The sequence below is a fragment of the Rousettus aegyptiacus genome, unplaced genomic scaffold (genome assembly GCF_014176215.1).
Source record: "Rousettus aegyptiacus isolate mRouAeg1 unplaced genomic scaffold, mRouAeg1.p scaffold_m13_p_6, whole genome shotgun sequence".
NCBI classification, from domain to species: Eukaryota; Metazoa; Chordata; class Mammalia; order Chiroptera; family Pteropodidae; genus Rousettus; species Rousettus aegyptiacus.
Window position 1 is genome coordinate 1,292,241 of NW_023416309.1, and position 16,609 is coordinate 1,308,849.

At 38.5% G+C, this 16,609-nt stretch overlaps 1 protein-coding gene across 2 annotated transcripts in view; it reads left to right on the forward strand.

The window, feature by feature from the left end:
* Nucleotides 1-16,271, forward strand: part of VSTM4 (V-set and transmembrane domain containing 4) — a 93,716-nt gene extending 77,445 nt beyond the window's left edge. The window contains exon 8 of one of the 2 annotated variants that reach the window (XM_016135661.2): nt 14,950-16,271. In XM_016135661.2, the coding sequence (XP_015991147.1) occupies nt 14,950-15,075 (126 nt within the window). In that variant the 3' untranslated portion in view covers nt 15,076-16,271. Of the gene's footprint in view, nt 1-2,476; nt 13,461-14,949 lie in introns of those variants that run through there. The other variant, XM_016135662.2, reaches the window with a different exon arrangement.
* The last annotated feature ends 338 nt before the right edge of the window (nt 16,272-16,609 follow it).

A 16,609-nucleotide genomic window follows, 5' to 3' on the forward strand; every position in this document is an offset into this window, starting at 1 on the left:
AGTAAACCTGCTGAAAGATCAGAACACCTAGAATTGACAGGAGGGAGGCGACATATTCCATGATTATTGAGAGGAGACCTGTCTCAGGAGCTTGCCTTCTACCCAGTGGTCAGCCCAGGACTGAGAGAGACTCTATGCCCTGTTCAGTGTTTGTCTGGTGTTGGAAAAGAAGCCCCATCTCCTAGCCCAGTTTTCATGATCGAGAATATACTGCCAGGGCCAAAAAGAGTGTTTCTCTGATTGGTGGCAGAAAAAGGCTTTGAGGCACACTAGGCACCAGTGATAGAATTCTGAGAGGATTTTAATAATAACCCAAATCCCAGCAAAATTGTTTCCAGAGGACACACATTTCAGGTTTCTTGAAGGATGTTTATAATAAACTGGAGAATTTCTCTTGTTGTCATTACTGTACTAGAACTGGTTTCAGTTAAATTTTACATGAAAAGGATATATTAACCTGCATAAAATATGTTCATAATCTCAATTTAAAATTAAAAAGAAGGAAAAACCCACAACCACATGTACAGTATATTGCCCCAAGTAAAAGCTTTGGGAAAAAAACAAAAATTTTGCTTGTACCACGCTAGTACCATTTTTACAGAGATAAAAATTCTATGCTCCCCTCGGTACACATGCACATCCCATTATTGTCACGGGGAGTTATGTATGTCGACTGGAGGGAAGGATAGATGCCGAGGCTTCTGAAAGGATGAGAATGGGGAAAACAGAAGTCATTGATTTCATGGGCTTCCTGCAGTCCAGAGACAACAGACAGGGGCTCTTTAATAAGTGGGATGCTATCATCAGGGAAAAGAGATCAGACCTCCAGAAATGCAAGTGGGAACATCTTGTATTAGGGACTGTTGAACCTGACATAGGCTGGTATTTCCTGGTAGACTTGAAGTTAATGCCAAGGACTCCTGCTACCTCTTACAGTCCACAAACAGCTCCAGGCTGGATGCTTCTCAGCCATGTGAGAGGTCAGTGGAGGTTGGTTGAGGTTTCTGAATTTATTAACGATGGGCCAAGTGAAACCCTTACTTCCAGGGAGTCTTTTAAGCCTGGCAGCATTTTAAGCACTCCTTAGGAACCCCCTTATGAAAAGTGCAGGATATCTACTCTAGAAATGCTATGGAGGAAGTTGCCTTATCCAATAATATAGCTTTATGCTCTGAGGAAGCAGGTGACTTCAAAACTGGCCAACTCAGGACTGTGTTTCTCCTGTATTGTATCATTGATTCACTGACCATTTTACAGTCATCCACATATCCATTCTCCAGGCATTTACTGAGCACTGGCAATGTGCAAGGTGCTGTGGGGACAGGAGCCTTGCAGTTCTGACAGAGATGAACAGGTGGCAGAGAGGTGAGCCAGGCCCAGAGGTCCAGCAGGCCGAGCCCCATGAGTGACCCCTTCTGGCTGCACGGGCCCTCACTGGGGTTCTGGGGATCCAGTCTGGGACCAGCCAATCCCTGTGTGTCTGCAAGCAGTGTCCCTGCAGAGCAGTAGCTTGTTTTCCATCTCAGCTCAGCTGATTTGCTGCCTTTATTGGGCACCTCATTGCTGCAATCATTGCACTGCTGGGAAATGTTTTTCTTTCAAATCTTTCACTCTATTTTATTTTTGTAATCTCATAGAACAATATCATTTGTGCTCGCATTCATTTTTTTTAAAAAAAGCTTATTTCATTTAAATTCTCAGTTTTAAATGCAGAGGACTTCAGAGTTGTTATTAAAAGACTTTTTCAGTCTCAAATTGAGAATACTAGAAATGAAGTGCCATTTCAGAAAAAAAAATAGAAAAGAAAAAAATATCAATGTATTTGTAACATTAGGCTGGGCATCCAAAATATCAGGAAGAAAATCTCTATTTGAAATTATGAGTTCGCCACAAACTAGCAATACACTTAAGGGGATTTTGTTTCTCTGGCCAGTTTCAATTTTAGTTTATTATTATAACTTTCTATAGCTGAATTTATAAATTTCAACAGCACATGTGATATCCAAAAGGCAGTAGCCTTGTGAATTTCTGATTAGAGTGTATATGGAAAGATGAAGAATACAAACTATGAATTCAATCACATGTGCCTATTTCCCACATTACATATGAATTCAACAAATGAGCTAGCATATCTACTACTGTTTATATTTCATCTTAACACTTGTTTTGTGCCATGTACTTTGTGTCAATGACATAATGCTGGTGGTGATGGATGGTGATAATGGTGATGAAAGTGGTGATGATGATGGATGATGATTGCAATGGTGGTGGTGATGATGGTGATGATAGAATGATGATGGTGGTGATTATGGTAATTATGGTGATGATGGTGATGATACACATACTTCATTTCTATGGTACTTCCTCGTTCAGGCATTAACCAGTGCTTATCAGTATAAACATGCAAACAGTATACTGGTAAGCACAAACATTGGGACAACCCTGACTAAGCATTATTATTATCTCCATCTCACAGATGAAGCAGAGAAGGCATATGGATGTAAACAGCAGTGCAAGCTCCTGCACCTGGAAATGGCAGAACTGGGTCTAACCGGGCACTTGGCTACAGGTTCCTGTTCTTGCCCACTGGGCTCTGGGCTCTGCTGCCTCTCAGCAAAAATCACTAATTAAGGTCCTAGTCCACTGGGTCTCAGGGTAGTTTCTGTCTTGACCTTACCGGAAGGATTTTTACATGAGGAAAGCTGCAATGGTGATTCCAAGTGGGTTGTAGGAATGAGGCTGGCAATTCAGAATCTCCATTTATTAGAATAGAAAGTGAAATTTCTTCCATAGACTCATTTCTCTGAGGTAGCCTCTGTTAGAAATGTGGCATATGTAAATAGATTCTCACACACACACATACACGCACACACACACGCACACATGCACACACACACAGCTAGATGGTGATGATAGATAGATAGATAGATAGATAGATAGATAGATAGATAGATAAATGATAGATATACAAAATTACATTTCTATGTATATATTCCCAAATTACATGATAATCAACCCACAATCAGTGTAGTCCATGGCCTCAGATTATGACAAATACATTTCTTTGTGCAGAGTTTCCTAAAAATGAGAATGAAACTAAACAAAATATTCAAACATTGAGTTCTTTTTTCATTAAAATATCAGGCTTGTATTTCTACATTAGTATATGTAGATCCACCTCACTCTTTTAATGACTACAAAGTATTACAGTATCATCATTTCTTCTATCTATCTGTCATCTATCTATCATCTATCTATCATATGTCTACATTTTAACCCATTAAATTGAAAGCTACATGCAGATTTTATATGATTTCAAATAGTAGAATTCAGGTATCCTACTTCTTGGTAGACTGTCTTCATGGAAACCCTAGATCAGCTAAAAGAGAAGAGTCCTTGGTTCTGCTTATGATTTCTGAGAGCATCCCATCTCTACATTCCTGAGGCCACAAATACTATCAGGAGGGTTTTTAATGACTGTGCCAAACTGATTTTCTTTGATTTTGTCTTAAGCTCATTAAGTCATTCATTTAAAATGTGCATTGGCTACCTCCAACATGCCAGGTAGTTAGTTACCTGAGCTAAGTTATATCAGTGGTGTGCTTCAGCCCACTCTTATCCAGTAGAGAGAGCGAATATCCTTGACATCTTGAAATCAGCCTTTGCTGGAGGATTTACACATGTAATCAGCAAGTGCCACAAATTAGGGTTTTTTGTTTGTTTGTTTGTTTGTTTTTGAGAGCCAGTTGCTCAATAACTTACCAGCATAGCACTGGCTGCAGCAGTGAATAAGTTTGTGTGGAACTGAGTGGTGTGGTCAGAGACTGGCTCTAGCACTAGCTCTGCTGCTTACTATCTGTTGTCCTCAAGCTTGCCATTTCTGTGCCTTTATTTTTGCATGTGTAAAATGAGAATGATAATAAGAGTACTTCCTGCATAGAGTTGTTGGTGCCCTAAGTAAACATTCTAGTGGGAGAAGGAAGAAGGTAACCAAATGAACAGTATGTTGTAATGCTGAGGGGTGATACGTGCTCTTCAGAGCAGTAGAGCAGAGGGATTGTGTTTGATAGGGAGGGGGCCTCCTTGGAGCAAAGGCCTAATAAAGTAAGGGAGCAAGCCACACTACTATGTGGGGAAAGAACATTTCAGGCAGAGAGCACAGCCTGGGCAAAGTCCCTGAGGTGGGCCCTGAAAAAGAAGTACTGTCCAGGTGTGTACAAGAAGCATGAAGAGGCCCTTATGGCTGCAGCGCTGGTCAGCAAGCAGGATGTGTGCTATGATCTGAGACTGGAGGAGTGCCAGGGAGAGATCAGGACAAATAAGACCCTGATAGGGACGTTGGATTTGATTCTAAGTGTGATGAGAAACCACTGGAGGATTTCGTGCAGAGCAGTGAGTGGCAGAGTTTGACATGTGTCTTTAGAAAGCTTATCCTTCCCACTATTAAAAAAATATCACTGGATCTCTTTGGCACTAGCCCAAGGTCCAGTGGGATCCATCAGAGTCTGACACACAATGATTTCCAAATGATCTCCGAATACTTTCTTCTCTCCACTTCTAAATATTTCAAAGGGAGCAATTGTTAAAATAAAAAAAAAAAAACTTGCTTATATTATATAATAAAAATTATAGTGATAATAATTTGAACACTTTTGTAGCATTTAATGCTTACCTACCAGGTAATTTTCTAAATACGTTATATGTATTAATGCATTTAATCTTCAAAATAATCCTATGAAATAGGTACTATTATAAGTCTCGCTTTACAGATGAGGAAATGAAGGCACAGAGAGGTTAAGTAACTTGCCCGAGATCACATAGCTAGTAAATGGTAGACTTTCTGTCTCCGAGAGTCCATACTATTCTGTAAAACTAGGCAGACCCTTGCAAAGTCTGATGAACCTAGAAGAGTGTTAAAGCTTGCAGTTAATTAGAAGACTGAGAGTGTTCAAGATTGAAGATTCTCAGAGTGGACTCCAAATAGAAACAGATAACCAAACAGTCTTTTTCTAAGCATAAACATTCTCTTGAATAACACTGCCAGTAAAAGTACTTTTGGAAGGCAGCTGGGAAAACATACATCTACAGTCCATGGGGAAGAGAAAATGAGTGACTGTATTTGATCACGAAGCTATCACTGTGCCACTGTGAAAGTTTCATGTATCAAGACTCTCCCCAAGAGCATTATCTATAATAACATTTTAGTTTCCGAAACATACATTGGTGAAATCTAGAGACATCTGTCTGATGACTTGTAAAGCCTCAGGCCTTTCCGTGCATGGCTTTAGTAAGTTCTACAGCTGGTCACCTCAGTCTGTCTTCAAAGCACTTAGCCAGGGGCATGTGACTTCTGTTCTGTCAAATTCATTCTTGGAATGTACTTTGCTGAGCATCCTTTGATTTCTTCAGACTTAAGAGCATGATGTGAATTTGCTTTTCTCAAGATTTCTGATTGACTACATCAAACCCAAAGTGCCAACAAGTCTAGATAGAACTTTGAAATCTTTATCTCTATCCAGGACTTCTCTTGAGTTCCATATTTTTTTCTGATTTATCCAAAGTCCTAGAGAGCACTGGGTTATTGAATAGCCATTAGTCACTTGGTAACCATTTGGTGGCTGGGTGTGGGGTAGGAATCTGGGCAGATGTAATCCAAGGTTTATAAATGTCTGGAGCAACAGAGGAAGCGGGCGTTTTGAGTCTCCTATGTGCGATGACCGAGGTTTCTGCTCTCTAGAACCTGGCTCAGATTGTCAAGACATGCCTAAATCAGCAGTCACAGTTACATGCTGCATTTGGGGAGTGCAGCTGATTTTAGCCCTCACCTCTGAGTGAGAATTCTGGTATCATTTATGCCAGTAGAGCCAGAGGTCCTAGAAGACCAATGACCTCAGCAACAAGGAGATGGTAAGAGTAGACCTGGATTGTGGCTCCAACAGTTACCTCAGAAGATTCCTCTGGGCTTTCTCATTCTACTCTATGAACACTTAGCTTCATATTTTCACCTGTTCAGCAGTCACATCTAATCAAGAATCTGTTGCCACCTCACACACAGCCTGACCAAAGCAGAACCTACACCCTTATCACCTCCATCCCATGCTGGTCAGAGGTACACCTACTCCTTTGAAGGCTAAGAATCTTGGGGACATGAGACTATAGACTAGAGTATCTAAAGGTCACCTATATATAGGCATTTTGATGGGATTCTCTCCTCCTCCATCATCCACTCCAATCAGTGACACCTCCATATATCTGCTCACAGAGGGTCTTGGATTATGCACCTTTAAGTCCTCTGTCTCTCCACACCATGCCAGGCTCCTTTCTCCTCATAGCCCTGTAGCTTAAACTCACACTGCCCACTGAGTAATGCAAGACTGTTCTGAAAACTCACTTTCCCATAATTTGTGGATTTGTGCCAGAGAAGCTTCCCTGTTGTCTTTGGAAGGTCACCATTTTCCCCTTGGGATCTCAGGGATTGCTCTCTGCCTGGCTAGCTCGCCTGGTTACTAGGCATTCACAGCAGAGAGCCTTAGTCACTTGCAAGGGCTGGGGCACCTTCAATGAACAGACTGTGGATGCCAGACAGGACTGCCTGGCTCTGAATCCAGACTCTACCCAGCAATAGCAGCATGACCTTGAGTAGGTTACCTGCCTTTTAATGCCTGTTTGTTCATCTGTGAAGTGAGCATGGTCATTGGATCCATGTCACAGGTCTGGTGTAAGGATTGAATGAGACAGTAAAGATCATTTAACATTTGCCAAGTTCTGATCTCAGAAGGACCAATTTTCAAATACCGCACTCTACCACCCGTGAAGGTCACTTTTGGATTGTTTCCTTTGAATCATTATTAAACATCTAGGTGTGGGAAAGGTGTCTCTTTTGTTTCTTTTGATTCTTCATTTTTATTTAGCTTGCACTTCAGGGAACTCGACTTCTCCTCTTCATATTTGTTTAAACATAAATAGATATGCCAATCAGCAGGCCTGTGAAACTCAGAATTAAGTCAAGTGGGTATCCAAGTCATGTTGATTCCAACAAGACTAATAGGGACCACAACATGGTTTTATTTCCTGAGTTTGGACCCATTGAGGCCCTCTATCAAATAGAGCTTCACAGAATATACAGCTGCCCCTTTTCTCGGTGGATGTCGTGAGGGGAGAGTTTGTTTTACCAGGTACTACTCTGTTGAATAAAAAATGAGCACTTATCTTGAAGGGGGAAGAGGAAGTCTGCCCTCGATAATATGTAATTCTCTCTTGGGTAAATAGAACCTGATAGTGCAACTCTAGTATAACTGCAATCACATTTTTTAACTCTAAGGTGACGTTAGCATAAACATCCCATGTCCTAGTTATTGATCTGTTGCTGTGATAATGGTATTACCCAATTGAACTTCTGACATTGGAGAATTTGCAGTGGCTGCAATTGCATTTTTTTTTATTCCTGCAACTTAATTTAACTTGCCCATCCACCTGTGATCTCTATGATAAAGTGTTGTTTTGTAGGAGTCTGCATAGAATGCTAAATCAATCTCTCTCTCTCTATCTCTCTCTCTCTCTCTCTCTCTCTCTCTCTCTCTCTCATTCTCTCTCTCTCTCTCTCTCTCTCTCTCTCCTAGTAGGAATTTTAACTTTTGGCTTGAATCCTGAAAACACACCTACAAAATGAAATACTCAGAAACTACAGATTAGGAGCTTAAAGAGTCAGGGTGTTCCCAAGTGGTGCACAACTTCTGAATCCTGTGTGTTGACTTTTCTAGTTTTAGCCCCATCAAGTAAATTATGCCCATAGACATACTTTCCATAATCAACACTCCAAAACTGAGACATAAAGGTTTAAATGAGAAGTGGGAGGTCCAGCCTGGAGGCTGTCATCTGCTGTTACAGCGTCTCACCATTGGCAGAATAGATGGATGGGGGTGAAGACATGGCATTTCAAACTCTGAAATTCGCATAGAGTCCACAGGTTTCAACACTATATTAGAAAACTGGGCTTTGTAATAACCCTTTCCTACTTTTTCTGAGGGGATGTTGTGCTATATGGAAGTTTAATGTGGCTCAGTGGCCACTGTTGAACACTTGAGTTCAAGTCTAGAATCAGTGAGGTCCTTAAGGACCATGAAAGGTAGCACCTATTAGCACCTACTAAGATGGCCAAAATAAAAATGCCAACAATACCAAGTACCAACAAGTACACAGAACAATTAAAACTCTCAGACATTGCTGGTGGGAGGGAAGAATGGTGCTAATACTCTGGACAAATAATTTGGCAGTTTTTTATAAAGTTAAACATATACTTTCCATATCACTCAGCAAACCCACTACTGTTTTACCTAAGTAATGAAAACATCTTGCAAAAACCCACACACGAATATCTATAACAACTTTATTTATAAGTACCAAAAACTTGAAACAGCCCAGATGTCCCTCAGCAGGTGAGAAGATTAGCAAACTGGCACGTGATGCACCATGAAATACTCTTTAGCAATCAAAGAGAACAAACCACCGATAACACACAATAACTTGGATGAATCGAGAGAATTACACTGAGAGAAAAAAGCCAGTCATAAAAGGTACACACTGTATGATTCCTTTCATATCACATTTTCTAAGAGACAAAACCATAGTCACAGAAAACAGATTGAGGGATGCCGGAGGGTAGGGCTGAAGGGAAGACATGATCACAGAAGGTAGTGTGAGAGGGTGTGATAGAACTTTTCTGTGTCCTGTCATGGCAGTGGTCCTAAATCTGTACATGTGTTAAAATGCAGACAACGGCCCACCTAAAAGAATCACTTTTAGTGCATACCATTTAAGAAAATTAAATTAATTTTTTTTAATCCTCTTGATGTCACTGGAAGACATATCAAGAGAAATGAGTAGAATCTTAGGGTTGGAGTACACAGGGTCAAATCAAACCATGAGAGGCAGGGCATCTGGGAGTGGGAGATGTGTGTTGGGGTACTATCTGAAGGAGCCCCAGAGCCTCTTCTCCAGCTTTGTTCCTCACTGAATATGGGAGTAAATGCATCAGACCTTAGTCCTTTTCCTCCCCTCAGGAGAGGATGGCTCTCTGGTGATGACACAGAGTGTGTTGATCTCTTGTATGCACCTACCCTAATCAGGTAGTTCATTTCCTCTTTCCTGAAGGAAGGCTATGCTCTCTTCTTCCCTTCTCTTCCAGGCTGCCATAACAAAGCAGTGCAGGCTGGGCAGCTTAAACAACATGATCCTGGAGGCTAGAAGTCAGATCAAGATGTTGGCAGGATTTTTCTTCCTGATCCCTCTGTTTGTCAAGGAAATAGCTGTCTTCTTGTGTCCTTACATGATCTTCCCTCTGTACGTATCTGTGTCCTAATGTTCTGTTCTTGTAAGGGCTCCAGTTATAATGGATTGGGGCCTACTGTAATGACCTCTTTTTACCCTAATTACCTCTATGAAACCCTTATTTCCAGATATAGTCATGTTCTGAGATACAAAAAGGGAATTTTGCAAGGAAACAGTTCATCCCATAGCAACTATTTTTCCAGAATCTATTTCTTATCTGTCAGAAGATATCCAGGGCTATTTATTCACATACTTCTTGGTAACTCATAAATAATTCTGAACATAGACAAATAGATGATATTTTAACTAGCTCCAAGAGAAAGTAATGACAGTAAAACATTTATTTATTCAGTACACAAATGTTTAGCATCTTTTATGAGGTAAACACTGTGGTGCCAAAATCATTACATACATCGTTTCATTTAAATCCCCATTTACACCAACAAGATGGATCCCTGAAGGTCAATGATAGACTGGCCTAAGGTCACACAGCTGATATTTGAACAGAGGTACAAATTCCTCTTGCACTCATGCTCTGAAGTCAACTGTAAGTTGATGGCTTCAGGTCTTCTCACTTTCTCCTCAGGAGCACTTCCATTGAACTGAGAATTAGAAGAATTTTCTTTTATTCCAGCCTTCCTTTGATGTATTGACACATGTCTCTATCCGAACTTCCATCCCCTCTTGCTCATAGAATCCCTTACAAACTAAGGAGTGGGTTCTCCATGGCTGGGAGGAAATGTGTGAGAAGTGGGATTAAAGATAAATAAAACAATGGGGTTTAGAACATACAGAATACCAAGCAGTTGAACACAAATAGCAGGCCTTTATTGGAGGGGTAGAAAGAGAAAGTGACCAGGAGTCTCTGCAGGCTGGTAAAAGGGAAAAGAAAGTAAAACCAAACAGTCCTGGGAAAGAGAAAATGACACAGTTGCTTCTCACATGTTTAGAAAGTTCTAGGCTACCAGGACCTCCAGCAGTTGGTCCACTTCTGCAGTCTATTCCTTTCTTCTCCTGACTTCCAGTAAATACAGCAATGTCAGAAGTGTCAAACTCATGTCTGAGGCCTGAAAATCCTACTTTCAGCAATTTTCTTTGTGTTTCAGTGGAACCTAAAGCTTTTCCAAGAGTGTTTGTGAACAGCCAGTTCAAGACTATTAAGTTTGTAGTCTTGAGTGCTAACGCCCCATACACTTCTGAATTTCCTTCACCCCCCCAAGAGCAGGATAGGAACTTGAAGAGGGTCATTTTGAGGGCCAGCAGATGGCAGGGAACTAACAGAAGGCTTCTTGATTTAGAGACCCACTTGCTGTACTTTAGTCCTTGAAATGCCATAGGCGCTAGGAGTGATTCCTTAGCTTAAACCCAGGATGGTTTTGATTTCAGACATCACCAGAAATACAGGTAGGGTCCTGCAGCAGGTTCTTTCCCCTTGTAATCACCTTAACCTTTACATTTTGCTCCTTACTTCCAGTTCTAGAGTCTCACCTAGTGCTACTGATACACCAGTACTTTTCTCTAAGCTACTTCCCAATGCACCTAAACCCTTTACTGAAACATTGGTGCAAAGAAAAGTAGCATTGTGGAAACTGGTGAGGAGTCTACACTTGCCCCCTTTCACTAGCCTTTAGGAATTTATCTCCAGGTAAACAAACTGGAAAATGTAATTAAACACATGGTTGATGGTGACAGCCAAGTCTGCATGCCAGAAAATCAATAGGTTCTTTAAAGGTGCCAAGGACAGCTATTATGCATCTTCTGTTGAAAACTGTATACATTTTACAATTCAGAGCCTCCTGTGTGCTGCTTCATATCTTCAATCAAATTATTATATCCCAGAAATATGCATAAGGGAAATGATTCTACACATTTTATGGTGGGGGGAGGGTTGGTGCTTGTAGCAGTAATTGAAGTACCTTTCCACTTACGAAAGTACTAATTTTATTTGTTTTTATTGCTTTTCTAGATGCAATTATTTATTTAGTATGCTTTGGCTTTATTACATTATATTTACTATAGGAATATCATAAAAATGTATGAAAACAATACACTAGCCAAGCCAGCCTGGTGACCTGTATTGAGAAAGTCAGTGTTGTTTTTCATATCCAAATGTAATAGAATAACTTAAGAATAAGCATATAATCTACACTAGAAAACAATGCAATTTCAAGGTAATATAATAAAACACCTGGACAAATATGATTTCATAAATCTTGGTTCTAAAATTTACATGAGTTGGGTTTTCATGCTTATTTGAGGACACATGGCATTTCTAAATGGAATCATTATAATATGAAATGTAATTAAACTGAAGGCAAGATGTAAATGGGATTTTTGTTGTCTTGTAAAATATGGATGACTAAATGTAGATTTTGGTGTCGAAAGACAAAAAAACAAAAGAGGCTCTCATGCCGATAAATGTTCTTAACTTTGAAATTTAAAAGTGTCTGGATGATTTGTGGAGGTCATCTGTTAACCGGCCCTGACCAGTATACACTGGCTTTAAGGAGTTCTTGTCAAGTTCTCTTTGTCTCTGGCTCAGTGTTCCTATTAAGGTGCTTCACTGCAAAATAAAAAGGGGCTTTTGGCTTTTGGCATTCTGTTTTAAGAAACTTACACTGAATGCAAATGGTTTTCTTGTCCTGAATTTTGGTGACATAACCAAGACATAGGCCCAAAACAGCAAAAATTGAAACAAAACTACAGCACAGCCAAAGCCAAAAATCAAAAAACATAAAAAGCAGAGCTGCTTAAATGAAAGTCATGTGTCTTTTATGACTATAAATTAGTGATTTACTTTTTCTAATTATGCATTAAAATTAATGTGTTGCTTAAATATGTGTACCTACCATAAAGTTCAAAAGATATCAACAAATGTGTGCAGCGAAACAGGAGGCCTCCTTCTGGTCATCCAGTTTTCTTCTCCAGAGGGAACTATGGATACCAGGGTCTTGATTTTCCAAGCAGGTTCCAGTGGTTTTCTGAGCAAATAAATACATACACGTATATTTACTCACATGTACACATATTTTCACAAATGATAGTAAAACACACAGTAAATATACAGCTCCACCATTCCTTTTAAAGTCTGCAGCACATACTGGTGCACTGTATGAATGCACCAGTCTACTATTGATGTTCATTTAAGAGTTTCCAGATTTTTGCTTATACCAATGAACACTTTCACCAACAATACAAGAAGACCTGTTAGCTTCTATTTAGTTTGGCAATATTTTATAAAATTTATTGAAGTATAGTTGTTAGACTTGTTATATAAGTTTCAGGTGTACAACATAGTGATTTTACATATATCTCACAATGTGATCACCATAATAAGTTTAGTAACCATCTGTCACTGTACAAATTTATTATGATATTATTGACTATGTTCCTTGTGCTATATATTACATCACCATGACTTATTTATTTTATAACTGGAAGTTTGTACTTCCTATGCCTCTTCACCTGTTTCACCTATCCCTCCAACCCCTTCCATTCTGGCAAACATCAGTTCTCTCAAAAGACAGAAAGTGATGTCTAAGTATAATTTTAAATCATAATTCTACTATTATGAGGGCGGTCAACTCTCATTTTACATGTGTCAGAGCCATTTTTATTTCTCCTGTGAACTCACTGGTCCTGCCTGTTGTTCTTTGCTTAATTTTCTGATGCAATATTGGCCATTACCTTTGTTGAATTGTAAGCCCCTTTGATATGATTTACTAATATTTCCTCATTTTTTCAATTGTCATTTGACTTTATTTAGAGAATATTTCGCCATATATAGCATGAAAATGTCCACATCTTTTCTCTGTCGCTTCTGGATTTTGTATCATACTTTAAAATGTATTCCATATGCTGAGATTGTATACTCTTTAATTGCCCACATGTTATTCTAGCACTTTTATGAGTTCATTTTTCGTATTAAAATGTTTAATTCATTTGGAACTTCTCTGGTGTAAAGAATGATATAGAAATATAATTTTTTTCAAATGGCTACCCAAACATCCCACCACCATTTATTGGACAACAATATTTGTGTTAATTTCTGGAGGGCCTCATCGATCCCACTTGCCAGTCCTACAGTGTTTTCATGATTGTAGCTTTATATTTTTAATACCACTAGAATTGAATCACCAAATATTTATTTCAATAATGTTCCTTAATCATGGTAAGAAAATATAAACCTATGACTACTTTATTCAAAATTTTTTAACAAAAATGTTTTTAAGTTACATTAGATGACTTTCCAATATCTATGAAGATAACAATATAGTTTTTTCATCTATTATTATTATAAATTATGTTAGTGGATTTTTCTAATATTGAAGTATCCTTGCATTCTTGAAATATAATCAATCAACTTAAAATGATTATCTTAACTTTTAATGTGTTTCTTCATTCTCTGAGTAAATTTGATTTGAAATTTATATTAATAAATGAGATTGCTTTAATATATGTGAAATTTTTCTTTTCTTTTAATGCACTGGATCAGTTTAATTACATTCAAATTATGTTTCTTAAAGGAATTTTTTTTTAAAGAAATTCTCCCATAAAACTTCCTGGGCCCAGTATTTTTCAGCAAGAGCTTTTTGACATTTCCTCTCCTTTTTTCCCTCCCTTCCTCCTTCCCTTCCATTCCTCTTTCCTTTTCCCTTTCCTCTTTCACTTTCTTTCTTTCCCTTTTTTAAAATAATGATTAGTATATTGGTATTTTTTGAAATTATTGTTTATAATTTATATTTTTTCTGGAATATTACCTATTTATCCTGTATTTCAAAAATTTTTACAATAAGTTGAGCAAAGTAATCTTCTTAATTTAAAATATTTTCTTTATTTACATTATATTTTCTTATTTCCAATTTTATTTCATTTTGTTTTTGTTTTTTTTTTCATTTAATCTCGATTAATGTATTTTTCAGTTTATTTTATTTGTGTTTTTCAAGCATAAGCTTTGCATATTTTTATTTCCACTGCTTTTTTTTTTTTTGGTTTGTGTTCTGATTCATACAGTCTGATTTTCATTTTATTGGTCCTTCCTTCTGTTGTTGTTGTTTTTAAATTATTTTGTTCTTTTTCTTACTTCTTCAGCTGTATATAAATATTTACATCTATGATTTTTCTTTGAGTACTGCATTTTTAAGGTTCTGGCAATATTTTCTTTATCATTATTTTGAAGATATTCTGAAATTCTGGTTTTATATAGGTTAAGCCATTTAAAAAAATTTATTTGAGGTGGTAGCATTCTAGTTTTGTTATTAATTTCTAGGATTTTTTGTTTCTCTCTGTTTATTCCTTTTGAGCAAAGACTGTTAGTTACATTATTTTCACTTTTCAGAATTAAAATTTAGTTTGTGGTCTAATGTTTAATTATTTTTTTGTTAGTGTTTTATATTGACTTGAAAATAAATCACAGTGTCTCTTTACAAGCCATAGTGTTTTTTATAAGACCTTGAAATCTATATTATTATGTTATTTAGGTTTTTATATCCTTGTAAATTTTTTGTCCATTTGCTCCCCTTCAAATCCCCAAAATGCTATGAAAATGTACACTTGATGAATGAATGTATGATGTAGAACTCCATGTGGTCAGCTAGAATTGTGTTGTGTTTTATCTTACAGCCAAAGATTGCTGAGGAAAACTTGACCTATGCTGAGCTGGAGCTGATCAAACCCCACCAGGCTGCCAAAGGTGTCCCCACCAGCACTGTCTATGCCCAGATCCTCTTTGACGAGAACAAGCTGTAACTCCATGTCCTCATCCATGATCCTATTTAATACATGCCACCTCAGTTATTTATGAAAACTTATTTTTATATTTTCACATGTGCCTTCTGTGTGGTGCGGAGCCCCTTTCTTATGGCATTCCAGGTGCCTCAGAGAGGTACAAGGTTCCTCTCTGAAAAAGAGTAGGAGTGCAGCCCTTGAACAAATCTTCTGGAACAAGATGTTTTGAGTCTGAGCTCTGAGGGGTAAGGATGCTGATTCTGAAAGCATCTAAGGAGATTCTTTGCTGAGCCAAACCCCTTCACATTTTTGTCTTCTTTCTCTGGGTTTTGATTTTCTTTTAAATCTTAATTTTAATCTTCTAATCTTCTACTCTTCCTGTATCCATGATATCAAGCTCATAGTAGATAGCTAGAGGAAATGTCATTGTAGGCCAAAGCGTGAGATGATAGATATGTACTAATTGGTTTTCAAAGGATCAGATAACATTGTTAGGGCACCAAGAGCAGAGCAAACTGCCATCGCAAGCAGTACTCAAGACAACATGCACTGACCCTGGCAATTTAAGGACAGAGAGGCACATTGTGGGGAAGTCTGAGGTCTAAGTGGACAGGAATGTCTCTGAAAACCCAGGTGCCTGTTTCCCCACCTATGATCACCCAAGGCCACAGGACAAATAGAACACTATGCTAAAGGGCTCCCCTCCCTTTGTCAGTGTGAACCTCTACTGGAATAGAAACTTATATTCTCCAAGAAGTTCTTACCCACCCTTTTCCAAAAGAGCAGGGGCCTCCTGGAAGTGTGCCAAAGTTACCAACTCCAATTGAATGCCCACTTCTGTGAGAGCAAAGTCTTTTGCCTGGTTCCCCTGGGTAGGAGAGTAAGAAGTACAAACTGAGCTGGAAAAGTGCGTCCTAACGACCCTACTATTACAAAGTGCCTTGCCCAACTCAACTTCGCATGTGAATTCTAGTGGGTTTGGGTCGGGGTCAGGTGGGAATGTGCAGCATATACATATGTGTGGAAGTGGCTTTGTGGACTTAGACAACATCCAGAACCTCACTGAAGATGGATCCATTTTTGCAGAAGGCCATCCTGTCAACTGTGTTGTTAAAAACACTTCTTTCTGTGTGAGTGTTACTTACTGCACACTTTAGAAATTGTTTGGTTGTGTAAAGGACCATGTATATATGATAAATTACATATTTTAAACACAACCTTGAGTGTGAGGTGTGCCCCTCTATATAACCACGTGAATTGAACTTGGTTGAGTCTCTTATCCTCTATCTCAGACTCATCTTTATATAGAGATGATTTAACCTCTTAAAATGGGTTAATGAATACTGCAAGATTCTGGGCACCGTAAATTGCTACACAAATACACTGTGTTAACATTCATGCTAAAGCCAGTTTGCATTTATTTTCAAAATGAAAATTTCTTTACTGTTTAAGTCTCTCATTGCAGTAACTTTAAAATGGAAATATTTGTCCATGAACTTAGCTCTATAGTAACACTCACAAAGACCCATGATAACTTGTGAGTGCCTCTCATGGT